Here is an 18,850-nt window from a genome sequence, read left to right on the forward strand (position 1 = left end):
TGCATGCATGTGTGTGTGTTACTCAGCTGCCAGTATTTCCATGCCCAATTTATCATGTAGGAAATCCACAAATAAAGAGCAATACGAGCATTCTAGCAGGTTTAAAAACATAGGCTAAAACAGTGTAATATTTACCAGCTGTAGAAAAGTACTATAATCATCTCAGTTAGAGAGACTACTGATTAAATAACAACAGCAATCAAATGTATGTAACTATGTAACTATTTAAACTTATAACAAAGGCTTTTATTATGCTATTAGCAGTAAATGGGCAACGCCCATAAAATATCACTTAATATCACCCCCATAAGAGTTTAAGTACATATAACCATTGTTATGTGAAAAAACATTATTTTTAATACGTGACAACTTGACAGGAATTAATTGCCACACCTACTTCAAACCATTAGCTATTTCATTCAAACCAGAAAACATAATATTTACGTGGCTATTGAGGATCACGATGATTAACGCGATCTTTTATGTAACCCTTCTGTACTCGCTCACGTTTGTTATTATTAACAAGGAAAAAAGGAGACAGGGAATGTGTGTTTTTGTTTTGCAACAAAGCTTTTCTGCCGATGACTAAGTTCTTCCTTTGAACAGAAAAGGCCTCTTTACTTAACTCGTGTACATGCAAATATATCCTTTACAATGTGCATAAAGCAAGGAAAGGGGCTGTTTGGTTTCTTTTTTTTTTTCCTTTCTTTTTTTTAACCCATGGGCCTTATGCCAGGATTAAAGCCAACGTGGGCAAGATGAGTCCACGGGAGCTGTCAAGACGCCGTTATTCTTATTTTCAACTTCTTACAGCTCATCTGCTCTCAAGGAAGAGAAAGCGTCACCTCCTGTAGCCGTATCCACGGCAGATCTCACTTGAAAGGAAACACAGGATGATCTGGCACGAATGGGCATCTCACCCGTTTCCAGCACCATTGCTGAATATTTATGTCGGTGCCAAATGATGACTCCGGTGAGATATTTTAACACGAAGCCGTGCCTTGTAAATCGCCTGAATGATGCTGTGTCAAAACACCTACCATAAATCAGAGGTTTTAAGACCAGTATTTCTTGTTTAAACATGCTACCTGCTCAGCAGAAGCACTTGTGTGAACAGGCATAGATTAATGTGTGCTAAGCAGAGCCATTTTACCTCCACATGTATAGAGCTATAATTTAACAGGCCTATTATTGTCAAGGTAATTTTGACAGTGCTGTATTATACTTGTTAAAATATGCATTTAGCACTAACTCCAGTGGTCACTGGGACTGAATAAACACACAGGTATCCTGCAATTAGATTTCTTCTCTATTGAGGACTTTCTTCTCTTGCTTTTCTGGCAAAGACAAAGTATGTTGACAATCGGATTCATCAGTGCTCCAGCAAGACAGCCTTCCTGACGGTACAGACCGCTCCCATGTGGCTTCAACTCTCTTTTCACTTCCTCAAGAGTTCTTTAGCAACTTACCCCGGATTCTGAACGCTCCCTTTCCGGGCTGGAGAGGAAGGAAAATAGTAAGACCACTGACAGCCCTCCTCCCAGCCCCTCCCGGATGCAAAGCCTAATTCAGAATAGTTTATGTTTGTGACGTCATCTACAAGCCAAATTTCCCACTCAGTCTAGCTGAGAATCTTAAGCATTATGAGATCTCTAGACTTTTTTATTAGGATGGGTAAGAGAAAGTCTATCTTAAAGTCTAGGACTATTGGTGACATTCTCAATTTAATATAATTCACATTAAATATACATAATATAAATACATATTTAAATAACACAAGTCAATATACTGCTCCCCCCCCTCTTTTTCCAGTATTTTATTTCTCACATACTTAACCAAAAATGGTGATGTGGAATTAATACTTTTGTTTAACATTATGTAATGCTGCACACACCAGCATGCACACAACATTGCAGAAAAATCTGTCATGTGAATAAACATACTGACCACCACCCGAGATTAACTCTGTCTCCCAGAGGAAACAGACGGGCGCATCAGCCAGTCCCGCAACTCTCTTTCTCTCAGGCAGATTGACAAATTGACGCTGCCAAATGAGTATTTCTATGAACCTGAAGTTGAAGCTGTCAGCCACATGCAGTGTGACCAAAACCAGACAGCAGAAGAATGGACCACTACCAGTTACTCTCCCGTTTCCAAAAGCAAAAGGGGAAGTGGCGTGACTGGATAGAAAAAAAAAAGAACTGTGGCTTTAGACACTGTGGAAACCAACCTCAAGCTCAATGATCCTCTCCTCCCCCTCCCCCCTCCCCACCACCCTCATGTTTTGAGTGGAAAACAGCAGTCAGTCAGAACCAACCCTATAGGAATCAAATACATCCAGGCAAAAGGGCCCTTTCTCCAGAGTCTAGTGTTGAGTGGGGAGCAGAGCATCCTCTGAAATGGTAGGTGTGCCCAAGCAGCACGTGAAGATTTCTCTAACACCTTAGGGAAACTAGGCTCCGAGGTGACTTCACAAATAAAAAACTCTTCAGAATTAGGCTGTGCACCCCGGAGGGGCTGGGAGGAGGGCTGTCGGTGGTTTGACTAATGTTTCTGTCACAATAAATGGCCAAAAAAGAAAATGCCTTTTTAACATTTTTCTGTGGAGTCTGACAAGGTACAAAGGCACAAACTAGGAAGGGGGAATTTTCCAAGAAGGCTGTAACAGCAATCCCCGGTTTTGCAGTGCGAGGGCTCTGCACGCTGCGCCTGCAATTCTGCAGCTCACGCTGCCCCCTTGTGCCCAGTGTCAGAAGCTGCCGGGCTCCCGGTTCCTGGCTCCCTGCAAAGCAAACCTGCTGAGTGTTGTTACTGGGATTAACACCCTTGACCCAGGGTTTGTTTATAAACATCTTCGTGAACTGCAGTGCTAACATGGAAGGTAAATGTTGATGTGGAAGATCAGGGCTGCAGCTGAGATGTGAGGCCCTGTAATACATGTAAGAGCCACCTCCAAGTGACCTCCAAGGAGAGGAGGGGGGCTGAGAAGAAGGAAGAGGAAAAAAATCAAGAGGAAAAAGGGAGACCTGGCTCTTGGCAATCTCGGGCCACACACTGTTTTGGTTCAAAATTGACCCTAATTATGAACTTAAATCAAGATTAAACAGTTATGGCCCCTATCACATAAATCCACTGTGACTAACTTTGCACACTCACACGTGGATCCCACTGAGAGTGATTTCACATCTTATGACTTAGAGAGGAGGGTGTGGGCCTCGGTTATTAGCCATATGGGATGCTGATGTTAGTTCTGCAATGTCAGCAGACAGAAGAAACCTGTGCCTTCGGGTCTGACCGCGCTCACTCTCTCCTGTAGGTACCCCTCAGTGAACTTGGCGTGAAGGCTTGGTAGCCAGTGTTTCAAGCAGCCTCCATGGAACAACCTGGGTCTCTGGACAAGGGTAAAGGTCACCCACTGATCAGCCCCAGAGTGTAAGGTCTGGGAGGACACGGGCCAAGAGGTAACAGTCCAGGGTAGGGAGCATGGCAAGTCCCATGAGTGCAAGACCAAGACACGTCTAAATTACGGCGCATGGTCTCTGAGAATCAGAGGTGGTGAGGGGCTCTGCAGGGGCAAAGCTATGAGACCCCACCTCACGTTTCTGTAACAGTGTCCTTCTGTGCCTCACTTGCTGGACACTGGATGCCGGCAAGCACCTTCCTAGTCCCCTCGCGTTATCTAAAATCTGAGAGGATGCCGGGATGCAGAGATGGTGGGGCACTCCAGCTGATCTCAGTCGCTCCTGGGAGCCGTCCCTGAAGCAGCACCTTCTAAAGACATGCTGCTGTGTCTTTACATTGCTCAGCAAACAAAGCTGGTAACCGAGAAGGCATGACATAACAAGGATGCTTCTGTACACATTATATGTTACATAACCACTGCAGTACATAAATAATTAATGGTATAGACTATAGATAGCATAATTCATAGGCTGTGTCTCTTCACCATTTTAAAATGTGCAGAATTTTGCTCACATGAAAGCTTAAATCTTAAAAAGTTTTAAAATGTATTTTAAGTACTCCACTAAAAAAAAGGTTAACAATTTGTGTTTATTCCTCATATGAGGACTAGTTTGGGGTTCATTGGGGCTCTGTTTTCATTGAAGGAAGAAAATCCTGCTAACAGACTCAGAACAGAGAAGCAAAATGAATACTTCTGACTTGACATAAGATTAGTTATCCAAGATTTAGACTGGGCCCTAAATCCCTCAATAAGTAAGAAAATCGGTACCAGGAAAAGCTTACGATTCTCGAACATGAAGCACCTGGTTAGTAGGACCGGGAGCAGAGTCACAGCACAGCACTAAGCGTTCCGGGTGTACATATAACTCTCAGGTGCCGGCTAAGCTGAGCAGCGATATCGATCACAGCACCAAATCCTCCAGCGAACTTCTGACCACAGCCCCAGCTGAACCGCATGTGACAACTGTGGTTCACAACAATCACATAAAACAGTAAAGGTCGGGATTCCACCCCACAGGCAAGAACCCTGCACTTCCACTGGACTCACTCACTGGGAACTGGCGGTGGGGCTGAAGCCACTTGGAGCACTGAAGAATCTCTCACCTGCTTAAGTCTTAGTTTCTAATATGATGGGTACGGACAGTGTCCCCATTTCATGCATGTGAATGCCAAGGCACGGGGAAATTGAGAACCCGGCCTATGAGCACTGCCACAGCCATAACCAGTGATTCTCACATGGAGGGAGCCAAGACAGCCAGAGGCACCAGGGTCCACACTTCCCACCAACATATCCTATTCAAAATTGCTCATCTGATACTATGCAAATGCTCTGCTCTTGATCCAGCAGCTCCTTAATGGCGGTCACAGATATCTGTGTTACCTCAGTCCTCCACAACAGGTCCCACTGATTACCACCTGCATAAACAAAGGGGCCTCAAGCCCCACCCCTGACCCCCAGGTGATCACGGTGAGGATGACTAACGCTTTCTAGGAACTTGGACCAAGGAGCTTCCTGCAGAAGCAAGTGGGTCAGAGGACCATCATGGGGGCCGTTATCCATTCATGCAAAGACACGATGTCATGCAACCAAAGCGTACTTATAAGCCACGGAGTTCATGGGCGACGGTAAAACAAAGAAGGAAAGTGGGGGTTGCTGTTCACTTTTAAAGCAGTGTTAAAGCGAATGTTGTGGTGCATGCGAGCATCTCAACACTTGTGAGGAAAAGACAAGAGAGCTGTCATCAGTTCAGGGTCAGCCTGGGCTATGCAGTGACTTCCAGTCTGCCCAGGACTACAGTAGCAAGACACTACCTCAAAATAACAAATAATGAATACATTTATGCTATATCATAATCAACAAGATAAAATAAAATTTACTAAGGGCTGATCACACTTTGGGGGTTTCAGACTTATCTTCATTATCAGTCAGGTCAAAGTCCACATAGTTCACGAAAGAAACGGTCCTCCCCAGACAAGAAGGGCACAGCCCCTCATTTCCGGCTCAGAGGGCGGTCCTCCTAGTAAGACTCTTTAAAAAGTGGTATAGACCAATGTTGTGTACACACAGTAGGTGTCTTAGAAACTGTGCAACTACACTCTGCCCGCAAGTTATGCGGGGAGCTCTGTGAGCAGAGTGACAACTAGATTCACAACTTACTCTGCAAACTGAATGCCGGTGCGCTGTCCTACACCCATACACTCCGAGATAACTCCATGCAGCTGAGACTTAGATTCCCTATTGTAGGAGAGAAGTATTGGAAGAGCTTACTGTAGAGAATGAACAGACACACAGAGTGATTTCCTCCTTTCTCAAAGACCAGAATGCCATCAGACCTTCGTCGCGTACGTGCCTTAACAAGACACATTTACTGGGGAGCTCAGCAGCTGACTTACCTATTGGATTTCTGTCGAAGAACAACACGGGAGCCTTCAGGATGGACTCAAACATCCTGTTGTGCAAAGTTTGGGAAGCGTTCACAAGGATATAGAACACCAGTAGGGATCTTGCTATGCCAAAAAGGACGGTGACCGCAGTTAAACCTGAAATGAAGGAAGAGCAGGATTCTGAGGAAACGACACATTTCCTTCAACAACACCACAGTTTATAAAGATATCACTGATCTTTTCCATAAACATCTAGGTTCCACATAAATGTGATGTGCATTTATGAGACACACTGAGAAAAGCTAACAGAAAATACCTATGTAGGGTGGGGCAGATAAAGTATAAACGTTAGGCTTTAAAAACGAATTGCATGTCCTACTAAAACCTCAGAGGAAAGATTTCTGCCTCCATATCCCACCTGTTTTTTACAAGTCCCCAAATCTAGCGCTGTGGTGGGTTCTGATACCAACACGGGGTGTTCATGGGGAAGAGGATCGGAACGGGTTAGCTTTTCCTTGTAGTAAACTCCCTGAGTGGCTTTAAAGAATTTGAAAATATCACATTGGGTTACACCTAGGAAAACTTTTAGAGGGTTGAATTGTGAGAACATACAAATCATGTTTTACCATAAGAGAACTAAATAGTAAGCTAATCGCTCAATGTATATCTCATGGAAACATATCACAGTTTAAATGAGCAGCGTTTAAACTCTGCATTTCATTAAGGCATTCTCGAATAGCCACTCCGCACGGATGCATACGTGGGGAGGCATGGTGTGCTGTGTCACGCTGGAGACGCTGCATCTTTACACACAGGAGGCAAGCGCCCTACCTTGAACTACCCCCCTAACTCTGCTTTCCTAGTTTCTATTAGCTTGTAGCTCACGTTGCAACAAAGACCAGGAAGAGCTGATGTGGTAAACACGTTGCCTTCTAATGAAGCAGCCTTAACCCCTGAAAGGTACTTAATTCTAAAACTCCATACACTGGAGTTTTCCTTGGCCGCCCAGGCTACTTGAATAGATAATGGATCTGTTTCCCTTTAGGTTTCACACAGGCTGCCAGTAGGGATGGTAAGCAGTCAGTGGATTTAGGTTTCTTAGCGAGAGTTCAACAAAATAAGTTCCAAGCCTCGGTGAATGGGTTCTAACAGCGATAGTTCGTTCCAGCCAAGGAAAGCCTGAATGAGTGTCTCCCGTGGGAACACTTGAAATTTTAGATGAGGATTTTCTTTTTAAAAGTAACTCTACACTTATTCCGGGCACTCTTGTGAAAACAGAAGTGTGGTGTTAATATTAGCCTGGCAAACCAAATGTTAAATTAACCACACAGTCGGAGACGTGATAACATTGTTGGTCTCAAGGTAGGAAAGAGAAGGAGTTTTAATTCCTACACACTGGGTCTCTCCCTGCTTAGCCTGAGAGATGAGCAGTGTGCGGTATGGAGCTTTGCATACCTGTGAGGGGATAATGCTTCGATTTGGGGGGTCTTGCTGCCAGAGGATTCCATCCAAGTTCAATAAAGGCCTGGGCTTACTCAGTCAGAACCAGAACAATCCAAACCATGGGGTGGGGATCCGTTTCTAATCCCCCTGCCCATTCATATAATGATATAAGATTGAGCTAAAGCGACCTATTAGACTAGACAATAGTCACATATTTCCAGTGGCTGGTTTTCTGAACGCTCAATCCTAGTTTAACTTTCAAAATCCAGTACAGAGCAAATTAAGAGTCTTCATTCAACCTCTTTCTCCGGGTAGATTTAAAAAAAAAAAAAATTATTCTAATTAATTCACAGAGTAAATGCGACAGAGTCTCCTAATCTGCTAAGACATTACTGAATTACTCCTAGGAGCTCTGATTCCTCACACAGGCCCATTGAAAGCACCTCAGGCCCTCAGATAATAGACCAAATGACTGAACATTACCTGCGTAAATTCCTAAGTACCAGCTGAGATCTAGGGACTCCGTGATGTTTCCATTCGCATTTCCGGTGTCGTTCAGTGCACCTTGCTTGTTTGCCCTAAGGGAGGAAGACGGGAGGGAAAAAAAAATTACTAAGGTATAGATTTAGGTAAAAACAAAACAAAAGGAACCTAAGCTTAAGAGGAATGTCTTGTGCCAGAAAGCAATTCTCAGCTCACACAATGCTTTATGTATGCATCTGCCTTTTAAACTTTGAACCGTGACGTTCCGTTCTCAAGGTGCCACTGACGACCAGATGTAGATAAAGAGCGGTGTAGGTCACACTCCCCCAGCAAGCCTTCACTTTTCCTCTACAGGTGACTGGGGTTATAATAGAAGGCCTAACAGACCCCACCTCTCCAGAAGAACTTACCAGTAGGAAAGCCACCAGTCCTGAAGAACATAGAAAACCTGCGGAGGGAAGCGAGACACAGCGTTGGCGTGACGTGCGTGACTCCCAAACTCGAAACTCAAAATGGCTGAAGACATGGGATGCAGAGAAGGTTTCCAGAGCATGTGTTAGGATGGGCAGCCGGCTCAGGGCTGTGCCAAGCCCAACTTCCCAGACAAGATGTCACTGCTAAGCTCTTACAAGGTAACCCCACTTTTTTTCTTCTATACAATTCTCGACTCTGGTTAACCACACTCCAGCTGCTCCCTGCCACACAGCACACCCCACTGTAAACCCATGCATGAGGGCACAGGTTTCACTATGTACCTGGCCCACCATGTTAAGCAGCAGAAGGAAAATGATGAAGAACCAGGATGCGCCCGCCGAGAAGTAATTCTTGTAGGCCTTGAGGCCAATTCTCCCTTCTGAACGGCTCTCCTCGGGTTGCGCTGCCTGCGTGTTCTCGGCCTGCAGAGGGAAGAAGGGCAGTAAGTGAAAGGGAAGCACAAAAGCCTTCGGACGGTGACTGCTGACGACGCTGCAGGAAAGCAGGCCAGCGTGGGAGAACGGGTCGGCAGCAGGGCGCACGCATAGTCCACGCAAGGCTCTGAGCTCAACGGCAGCACCAAAACAACCAAGAATGACCAAATGGCTCAAACTGCTAGCCGAGCAGAGTAGCTGAGTTGAAACCTCTACAAGAGAGGGAAGATAACACATCCGTTTATGCCAGAGTCATCCAAGCTCCTAGGTGTGGAGACTGGGGGTGTGGACAGCAAAGACAGCTGCAAGCGTAGCCAGACACGGCACGTTTGGGTTCTGCTCTCACAAACTGAAAAGATTCAGAGGGGGAAAAATAGTCATCGGTACCGAACATGCATGGACACTTTTCTTGGCCACTATTCCCCAGTAATTCCATGTATCAAGGGTCGATACACTATTTATACTGTATTGCAAATTATAAGTAATCTAGGGAGGCTGTGAAATATACAGAAGTACCCAGGTTATCTGCACACAAGATGCGTTTATATAAACTTGAACTCCCTCGAACCTTGCTACCCTTGGGAGTCCTAGACCCAAACCCAAGCCATGTCAATGCCAAGAGATGGGATGGCCTGCCTGCCTGCCTTCATTCCTTCCTTCCTCTTTCTTCTTTCTTTCCTTCCTCTCTTCCTTCCTTCCTCTCTTCCTTCCTCTTTCTTCCTTCTTACCTTCTCTTCCATTCCTTCCTTCTTTCCTTCTTCCCTTCCTTCCTTCCTTCTTCCCTTCCTTCTTTCCTTCCTTCCTTCCTTCCTTCCTTCCTTCCTTCCTTCCTTCCTTCCTTATTTCCTTCCTTCCTTCCCCTCCCTCCCTCTCTTTCTTTTTTCCTTCCTTCCCTCCCAAGACAGGGCTTCTGTGTGTAGCCTTGGCTGTCCTAGAACTCACTCTGTATGTAGCCCAGGCTGACCTCAAACTCAGCAATCCCCCTGCCTCCGCCTCCCGAGTACACCACCAGCTGACCAAGATGATCCTCTTTTTAGAGGAGCACTAGTGCATACTTGCTTGAAAGGCTAGGATGTGGTACAGACCTATGCCCTAAAGGTATACATGGATCTCTGCTGATTGCTGCACACTCAGTCAAGAATAAGATGCAGCCCTCAGGCTCATAAGGTAGAAAGGGAGCTAACTCTAAAAAGTCTGTCATGGGTTCCATTAGCAGTTCTGTGTCCTTCTTGACTAAAATAAAGCATCAAAGATAGGCCAAGTAACTCCTGTCAGCCACCTACAGTGATAATGGGCGACAAAAAATAAAAGGTAGCAGAAGTAACATGAACAAAGCGAGACCCTAAATCAGTGGTACTCACCCCTGTGGGTGACCCCTTTAGGGTGACCATCAGAAAACACATAGACATGCATTATAACTCATAACATAGCAAAATTACAGTTGTGAAGTAATAAATGGTCACACAGTGTTAGGACAGTTCAGAAGCACAGCTCTAAGGTCTTCTTCATGTTTAGTCTCTGGATGCAAAAGCTAAGATTTGCCTGTGATAAATCCTAAACTTCAGACATCCACCAGTCACACAGACCTTTGGAACTTGTAGTAGCATAGCCACTTTGGATGTCTGTGAGATCCTCCAGCCCACACCCAAGAGAAGGCCACAGCCGGGGCTGGTCCCCTTTACTCTATGTTAATCCTACCGGTGACATTTCATAACGCCTTAAGAGTCACAAGTCCGACTCCAGGACAAACGCAGTTGCCACCAGCAGAGTGACTGAGCGGATTGCAAGGTCTGTGAACGCAAAAGAGAACCCCAGAACAGGAGACAAACTCACGTCTTGGCCCTCTGGGGCCCCGTCTTTCATCGAGGGTCTGGATGACTGCTGGGACCAAATCGAGGCCTCAGAGAAGGTTCGGTTCCTGAGTGTCGGGGTTCCTGGGGCTGTGGAGGGCTCTGCTTCCTCATTTTCTTTCTTTAACAGGGAGCCAAAGTCCACACCCGATTTCAGAAACTCGGTGTAGGTCCCCTTCTGCACCACCTCACCCTAAAACAAAAGGAATTTTAGAGGCAGATATTTGTACTTGATAACTTAAATCAACTGGCCCAAAAGTCAACTGGCCTTAAGTTGTGATCGCTCTGGGGTCTGGGGTCCCGGTTGACAAGTATGTTGTAGCTCAACTTAGCCACCCCAAGTGAGAATTCTGCTTCCTGCCAAATTCTAGGTGCTCAGCAATATAAAACCAACTTGTTGTTGTGCTTGACAGCCCAAACACAACGGGCACTGAAGGAAGCAAAAAGCATAGATGATGGGAGAATCCACAGGGTCAGCGAGGTGGAGTGAGTATCTCTGCCTAGGTAGGATGAACTGACCCAGCCTTAGCTGGCTGCCCGCTCTGAGACAAGATGTGTGCAAACTTCCAGGTCTAAATTCCAGACTAAAGCTTGCCCCCAGATTTAAGATCCTCACCAAAGACTCAACAAAGCACACAACATCTAATCAGGTGGTTTCTTCCTGGCCAAAGGAGAATATCTTCACAATGGTATACCATGAAGAAAGACTCACATGATTTATCTAAAGTCACAAACGAGTACTGGGCAAAATCCTGGGGCACTGAATCAAAAGGAGAACAGCTCTGAAGTGAGAAGTGGTCAGATTATAGAAAATGGCCCTGGGCCCCACCTCCTCCCGTGTCCTCCCCGTGGCCCCACCCGAATCACAGTGCTCCACTGAGGAAAATCCCAGTGCTGTTGGGCTTTTAACAGTCTGACAGCTAAAGAATTAGGAAGTTATTGCTGATGCACCACATCCTGCAGCACTTAGAAGGCAAGATTCGATTTGCACACTTGTTAACACAATTATGCCCTTCCCCTCAGGATCAGTAAGACACCTCGGAAACTACTGATAGACAGGACGTTTCCAGAGAGGGGGCGAAAGGGGCAACCATCCTCTGTGCTCTTAGACAGGGACCAGGCTAACAGTAAGAGCAGGCCTTCCTCTCTCCAGGGTCCCTGCTAGTGGGTGAATAAATTGTTGAGTGCTAAAAACAAAACTCAGAATATGCAGGAGGCAAGATCTCAGAAAACGGCCACCATGTGCAGACAGGTGACAAAGCTATTCTATACCTACTGGCTCTGCAGGCAGAATATTCAGCTCTCTGCACATGAAATTAATTGTTTTCCAGCCTGAGGAATCTGAGCTTCTCTTCCCCGGGGGGAGGGGGATAGGAAACGGCTGACGCACTAAGTTGTTGCTAAGGGGATAGTCACCCTGCCTCCCATAATCTTCTTTGTGGTGAGAATATATTTGATGGGACTTTGATTGACAGCTTCCTCGCCTCTCTTTGGTAGCCGCATGAAGTATCAAGGAAGCACTAGAGGACGTCTGCAGGCGCTCCACTATCACCACACAGCCGGTGTGCCATAAGAATGTGTGATCTACCTCTCCGAGAATAGCTGTACACAAACATGGTGAACTCTGGCTAACATGAATTTGTCATTTCTATCGTTGGTCAAGGGATTACAGAAGGATCCTGTGGTTTAGATTATAGCTTAATTATTTATGTTCCTCCATGTGTAATGAAAGACTTGGTCCTGTGGGTGGTGCTCCTGGGAGGTTGGGGAGGTGGGGTCTCAGTGTGTCTGGTGTTGGGTTTCTCATGTAAGTTCTTCCTTGTACCCTTCTACAACTGCGGCCCGAAGGGCTTTGCAGCAGGGACTCCACACAAACACTGGGTCTCTGACCCTTTCTGCTTATAAAGTGACTTGTTCTCTCCACAAAATCTCTCCCCCAGGGCTCAGAAAAAAACACAGATGTGAGGGGAAAGGGCCTATGAGCCAGCAGGGATAGAGGACACCAGGAAAACAGGCCTTCTGAATCAACTAAGGTCATATGAACTCATAGCAAGCCCAGGGCTCACATGGGCCTGCACCAGGACCTCTGTGCATAGACTATAGCTTCCAGTTTAGCATTTTCATGGAACTCCTGAGTATGTGAGTGAGTGGTGCTTGTGCCTGTTCACAGCTTTTTGTCAGGTCCAGCTTCAGTGTGATGTGTTTTCGTTTTGTCCTTTTCTCTTTTATTTTGTTACGTTATGTTGGAATTTCTCAGTGGTTAACAATGCTGAATAAAGGAAGCAGTAAACACAGGCAGGAGCTCAGGGGGCTGCTTCCTACCTATGGTGGAGAACTTGGCCCTCCCCCACCCCCACCCCCACCCCCGCAGAGGATAAGCACCCACGCACCAAAGAAAACATGCCAAGGAGGAGACGCGGCACGTCACCAGCACCTCTGAAAATGTCCTGCTAATTTTGATCGCAGTAGGATGAGTTTTCATCAGGGGTTAGTTAGATGGTGGCCCTATCCCTTGAGACACTGCAGCTCTAAACCTTGGGACGAATGAATGTGGCTTTATGGAGAAACAGGACCTTTGCAGAGATAGTCAGGAGAAAGCGAAGTCATGCGAGACCAGGCTGGAGTAATAAGAAAACATCTGGACAAACACAGCCTGCACCTATAATGACAGAGACAGAACCTGGAACATGGCAGCTACAGGCCAAGGGTGAAAGAGGCAAGAAAGGGATGTGCCCAAAGCTTTCAGAGACAGCACTGGCATTGGGCCTAACACACCGGCGGGCTTTGGCCCGGTGAGATAATAACTTCCTAGCATATTCAGTCCCCAGCTCACAACCGTCCCCTCTAGCAGTCCTGAGTCACTGACCTAAGCATATTTTTCGACCTTCTGAACTACAAGACTGACTACCACTGCTACAGCCTAACAGGAAGAGGGGTAGGAAAGGATAGGTAAAAGTCAGATATGAGACCCCATTTCCTCCATGCTAGGCATAAAACAACAGGAGCCATGCCAGTCCAGGTCACTGTCCTGCGCTCTAACCCCAACTCCCTCTAGGCCCAGCTCACTCGGCATGAACATGGAGACTCAAGTTGTTCATCCAAACATGCCAGGTAATCTCCCTCTAGCACCGCCTCAGATGCCCCTCCCCAGGTATAGGTCTAGCAGTCATTATATTTTCCTGTCACTGTCCCATGAGCCTTCTCACCCCTACTGTGTGGAATGGAGGCCTACGGTGGCAAGGGATCACCTGGCAGGCTACTGCGTCCTGAGTCAGCACAATGAAGCACCTGTGCAGGGCAGCATCAAGTAGCCACAGTGGCCAGGCAGCTCTGAGCGGGGGCTGCTCACACATTCACTGGTTTTTGTTGTGAAAGATACTCTTTAGGCAAACAGTAGATGGCAATCCAGGACACATGGAAGATGTAACTTCCAAATTATCTACTGTGACTTAGGTCTTGGAGAGATGAAACGAAAACCTCTAAGAAAACAGTACCTCCACCATCATTAATCTCCTCCCTAGAGCAGCTTGCAAATTTGAGGGAGCAATTTTATAATCTGTATGTATGAGGACTAATACAACTGACGTTTCTGCTTCCTGCTAGGGTCTTCCTTGCTATCATCTGCCCGCCAGCCAGCCTGCCTGCCCTCTTGCCTGCCCGCCCGCCTGCCCGCCTGCCAGCCTGCCTGCCTGCCTGCCCTCTTGCCTGCCTGCCGTTCCACGCCACGCTAATCTGCACCTGTTGCTTGTTTGCCAGAGTACATGAAACAGGTTTTCATGTATCCCAGTCTGGCCTTGAACTTTGGATCCTCTACCCCTGAGAATAAAGCGATGCACAAGCACACCCAGTGTATGGAGTGCTGGGGACGAGACCCAGGCTTTTGTGCATGCCAGGCAGACTCTCTTCCACGGGGGCCACATCCCCAGACCTCATACTGATGATATTCCTAGAAGTCCTTCGGATATCCTCAAAGATGTGAATCTCAACTCTAGGAAATAGATGGAAAATAAAGGAAGGGAAGGGAGCTTTCCGGCTTCCCGGGGAGTCCCTGGAACACACTCTGATGGGAAACCCGAGTTTCAACACACCTGAGGGTCTAGCTGGTTCAGTGGACATCTAAGTTACTCACGCCCAGGTCGTGCCTTCAAGAAACGGGGAACATTGCTCTTGGGTCTGCTTTACTTTCTTCTCAAGGGCATTTCTTTCTCTGAATGCCGCAGCTTAAAATCTGCATCAAAAAACTCTCCTAACACACTCCGAGTCTGCTTTTTAAAAAGGAATTACTTACATCTTTGAGTATGAGGATGTGGCTTGCAGCTTTGAGGTACTGTAACTGGTGAGTCACTAAAATGGTGATCTTCTCGTGCAAAGTCTGACAGATACACCTGCCAACGGAAGCCGCCAGAGGAAAAAGCACATTAGCAGGGCTCTCACAACTACAGACAGATGCTCAAGCCATAACGAGGACATGTCAACACAGCAGGAGTGTGTGGTTTAAAATATGTTTAAAGGCCAACGAGATACAAGCTGGAGAGACAGGTTAGCAGTTAACGGTAGACACTGCTCTCCCAGAGGAACTGAGTTCTGTTCTCACCACCCACGCTGGGCAGCAGTCAACAGCTATAGTAATTTCAACTTCAGGCCATGCAAGGACCTCTTCTGGACCCTGAGGGGACTTACACTTATGGGCATATACCCACACAGAGACACACACACAGGACTGAAAAGTAGTAAAAATGAATCTTAAAAATTATATACAAAAATAAATTAATAGTCTGGGCTAAGCATTCAAACGCGCTGTAAGCACCTGAGCCTTGCGCTAGCAGACTGAAAAGTAACCAGCACAAAGGGCTTTCTTTGACTACTAATTTTTCTTCTCAAACTTAGTTTAATGATTATGCAAATTTGCAAATTTACATGACAAAGAAAGAAATTTCTGTGGCCAATGATAAAAGCAGTTAAACAAAAATAGTATTCCAAAACATGAAAATTCTAAAATTTGACTAAAATTCTAACTATTTTTTTTTTAATATGCACATGGCATGCAAGTGTTTATGATGGAGACCAAAGGTCAACCTTGGATGTATTTTTTCAGGTACCATCACCTTGTTTTTCTTCTTTCTTTCTTTCTTTCAAAGATTTATTTATTATGTATAGTGTTCTCCCTGCATGCCAGAAGAGGACATCAGATCCCATCACAGATGGTTGTGAGCCACCATGTGGTGGCTGGAAATTGAACTCAGGACCTCTGGGAGAACAGGCGGTGCTCTTAACCAGTGAGCCATCTCTCCAGCCCCAAATTCTAGTTACCTTATTGTGATGTAGGAACTGAAGAAGCGGACTTACATCATCACATGAAAATGTGGCTATGACTTTCTTGCTTAGATGGTACATAGGTGATTGCTTATAATGTGTACATTAATTGATAAAAATCTTTAGGGGTAGGGATAGAACTCAGGTAGCAGAGCACAGGCCTAGCACATACAACGCCCTGGGTTTGAACTCCAACACCATATAAGCACCACATAAGCACATACATTCCTGCAATCCCAGCACTGAGGGGGTGAGAGAGGAGGCATTAGGAGGTCAAGGACATCCTCCACTATATAGCAAGTTTGGTGCCAGCCTGGTTGGTCTACATGAGACTCTGTCTAACAACAACAACAACAACAACAACAACAACAACAACAAAAATGAGTAATAAGAATAAAAGCAAGTAAATGAATGTCCTTAGAACCTCAGTAACTTTTACTGATGCACATTTATCAACCTCTTTTCCTCAATAACAGGGGGTGGGAAAGTGAATGAGGCCACACCCAGTCTCTGCAACCACCTACTCTTCTGTTCTGGGCGCACATTATCTTCTTTAAGAACTAAAATCTCCAAATCTTAAAAGAGAAGGCATCAATGACCTCAAGTGCACAATCTCCGAGGTTGTGATTGTTGTCACATGCTCACAGCAAACCCAGGTGAGCCCAGCCTTGGCACACCCTTAGCTAAGAAGCAGCCCGTTAAGGGCCACCCGCCACAGAGCTCCTGCGGCTGCCCTGGGTTCGGCTGTCCTCACACAGAGCAGCTGGCAGGCTGCAGGCCACAACCCAGCGGACTCTGCCTGTCAGGTGGAGAGCCATAGAAAGTCTTGGAATCAAGCTCTTCCAATCTCTGTCTCCTCTGACTAGCTAGTTGCTAAGTCTCATGGAACCTTAGTTTCTTAATCTCAAAAGTAAGGCTACTTCTCCATGAAGATAGCTCTCGTACCACTGGAAGGTGCTAGGCAAACCTCCAAAGAAAGGAAGCAATCCACAGTCCTACCCGGCGACACCTATACACAATGACAACGAGCAGGGCCTGACAGCCTGAGGTGCAATGGAGGCACTCATGTCTAAGCAGTGGCCAGCCACTCTGTAACTGGACTGGGGGAGCTATCAATGGGAGGGAAAGGATGCTTAGCACTGGGAACCTAAGTAAGTACCCAGAGCTAGCGACATCATCGTGACATCACAGATCTTGGACACACACACACTTTGACGAATACAACCCAGTCAGTCTGTGGAACATCCTATGTGTATGGACGCTCTCGGGGCTGACCATTGGGGGTTGGATAACCAATTGCTGCACTCTTCCCTGGGGAAGGCTATTTCTCCGGCTCTCGGCGTTATGTACCAGATGCTTGTAGTTCTCTGTGTAGAGTGGAGACCTCTTGAGCTTCTCTTCTTCCACGTTAGCATGCCTATTGCTGTCATCCTTGTTCAGGTTTTGTTTAGGTGGCCATGCTGGTGTGCATTAATGGGTGTAGCTTCTGACATGTCTAGAAGACACGGGAACTTCCTGTTCCTCCTGCTCCCACAGTGTTTCCTCCCATTTCCCGGTGATGTTCCATGAGCATTTTAGGTGCAGGAGTTATATTACAGACGCATCAACAGAGGCCGCTAGGCACCTCACAACCACGTGTGGAGCATCATGTAGACTGCCTGGGTTGTATTTATGTATTTAGGGCTGTGTGTGTGTGTGTGTGTGTGTGTGTGTGTGTGTGTGTGTGTGTGTGTGTGTGATATAATAAGAACTAAAGAAACAGAAGCCATGATTCTAAGAGGGAACAAGGGCTCCGGGACACATGGGAGGAGTTGCAGGGAAGAAAGGAAAGGGGGGAAATGACATAATTATAGTTTAATTTTTTAATATGAAAAATGATAAATAACAAAGATGTTGAGGCTGCTTATCTGAGAAACAACGGGCAGACACAGGGGAAGGTCCAGAACAGAGCCACCAGTGCTCAAACCCTGTCAGCTAAGCCCTCACCCTTCCTAGGCTTCTAGCCATCGTTGCTTCCACTTGGGGACCGAAAGTCTTTATAAAAGACTGAAGGTTCTTCTAGAACTCAGCTGTTAGCAGAACCAAGGCTCCCAACTCTACATATAATCTATGTATCCCTTCAGGCACTATATGAAGGATTAAATTTTCCCCCTTCAGCAAGCCGTGATGTGGCTTAGTTCTCACCTACATCTCTCAACCCGATAAACCTTCCTTGGATGCAGCCCTCAAGGCTTGCCCTCACTCAGGACCACCTGCCTTCATCCCTTCATGTGACTGCCAGGGAGGGGTTAACACTCCGCCCTGTGGGCTCTCACATGTGCAAGGCCCAAGCCAAAGGTCTCAGATGCTTTCTTCCTAACAACTTCAATCACAGCCAAGATAATGCAAATACTTAGAATAATTTTCTAACTAGTGGTTTTATACTTTCCCTAAGTTAGGTGGGTTTTTTTTTTTCCAAAAGTCTTTAAAATTTTTTAAAGTAAAATTTCTTTTTTTTTTGATGTGTATCTTTTTAAACTTATTTTATTAGATATTTTCTTCATTTACATTTCAAATGCTATCCTGAATGTCCCCTATACCCTACCCCCACCCTGCTCCCCTGTATACCCACTCCCACTTCTTGGCCCTGGCGTTCCCCTGTATGGGGCATATAAAGTTTGCAAGACCAAGAGGAATCTCTTCCCAACGATGGCTGACTAGGCCATCTTCTGCTATATATGCAGCTAGAGACAAGAGCTCTGGAGGAACGGATTAGATCATATTGTTGTTTCACCTATAGGGTTGCAGACCCCTTCAGTTCCTTGAGTAATTTCTCTAGCTCCTCCAATGGGGTGGGTCTCTGTGTTCTATCCTATAGATGACTGTGGGCATCCACTTCTGTATTTGCCAGGCATTTGCATAGCCTCACAGAAACAGCTATATCAGGGTCCTTTCAGCAAAATCTTGCTGGCATATGCAATAGTGTCTGCGTTTGGTAGCTGATTATAGGATGGACCCCCGGGTGGG

The 18,850-nt window shown here is 46.1% G+C and overlaps 1 protein-coding gene across 4 annotated transcripts in view; it reads right to left on the reverse strand.

Annotated features, from left to right (window-relative positions):
• Positions 1-18,850, reverse strand: part of Abcc4 (ATP binding cassette subfamily C member 4) — a 219,068-nt gene that overhangs the window by 102,637 nt on the left and 97,581 nt on the right. For all 4 annotated transcript variants that reach the window (XM_029541572.1, XM_021203338.2, XM_029541573.1 and 1 more), the window contains exons 14-19: positions 14,820-14,916; positions 10,515-10,724; positions 8,529-8,669; positions 8,184-8,221; positions 7,774-7,868; positions 5,857-6,003 (exon numbers count right to left, since the gene is read on the reverse strand). In XM_029541572.1, coding sequence (XP_029397432.1) covers positions 5,857-6,003; positions 7,774-7,868; positions 8,184-8,221; positions 8,529-8,669; positions 10,515-10,724; positions 14,820-14,916 — 728 coding nt within the window. The remainder of the gene's footprint in view (positions 1-5,856; positions 6,004-7,773; positions 7,869-8,183; positions 8,222-8,528; positions 8,670-10,514; positions 10,725-14,819; positions 14,917-18,850) is intronic.

The sequence above is a fragment of the Mus pahari genome, chromosome 8, assembly GCF_900095145.1.
Source record: "Mus pahari chromosome 8, PAHARI_EIJ_v1.1, whole genome shotgun sequence".
Classification (NCBI taxonomy): Eukaryota; Metazoa; Chordata; class Mammalia; order Rodentia; family Muridae; genus Mus; species Mus pahari.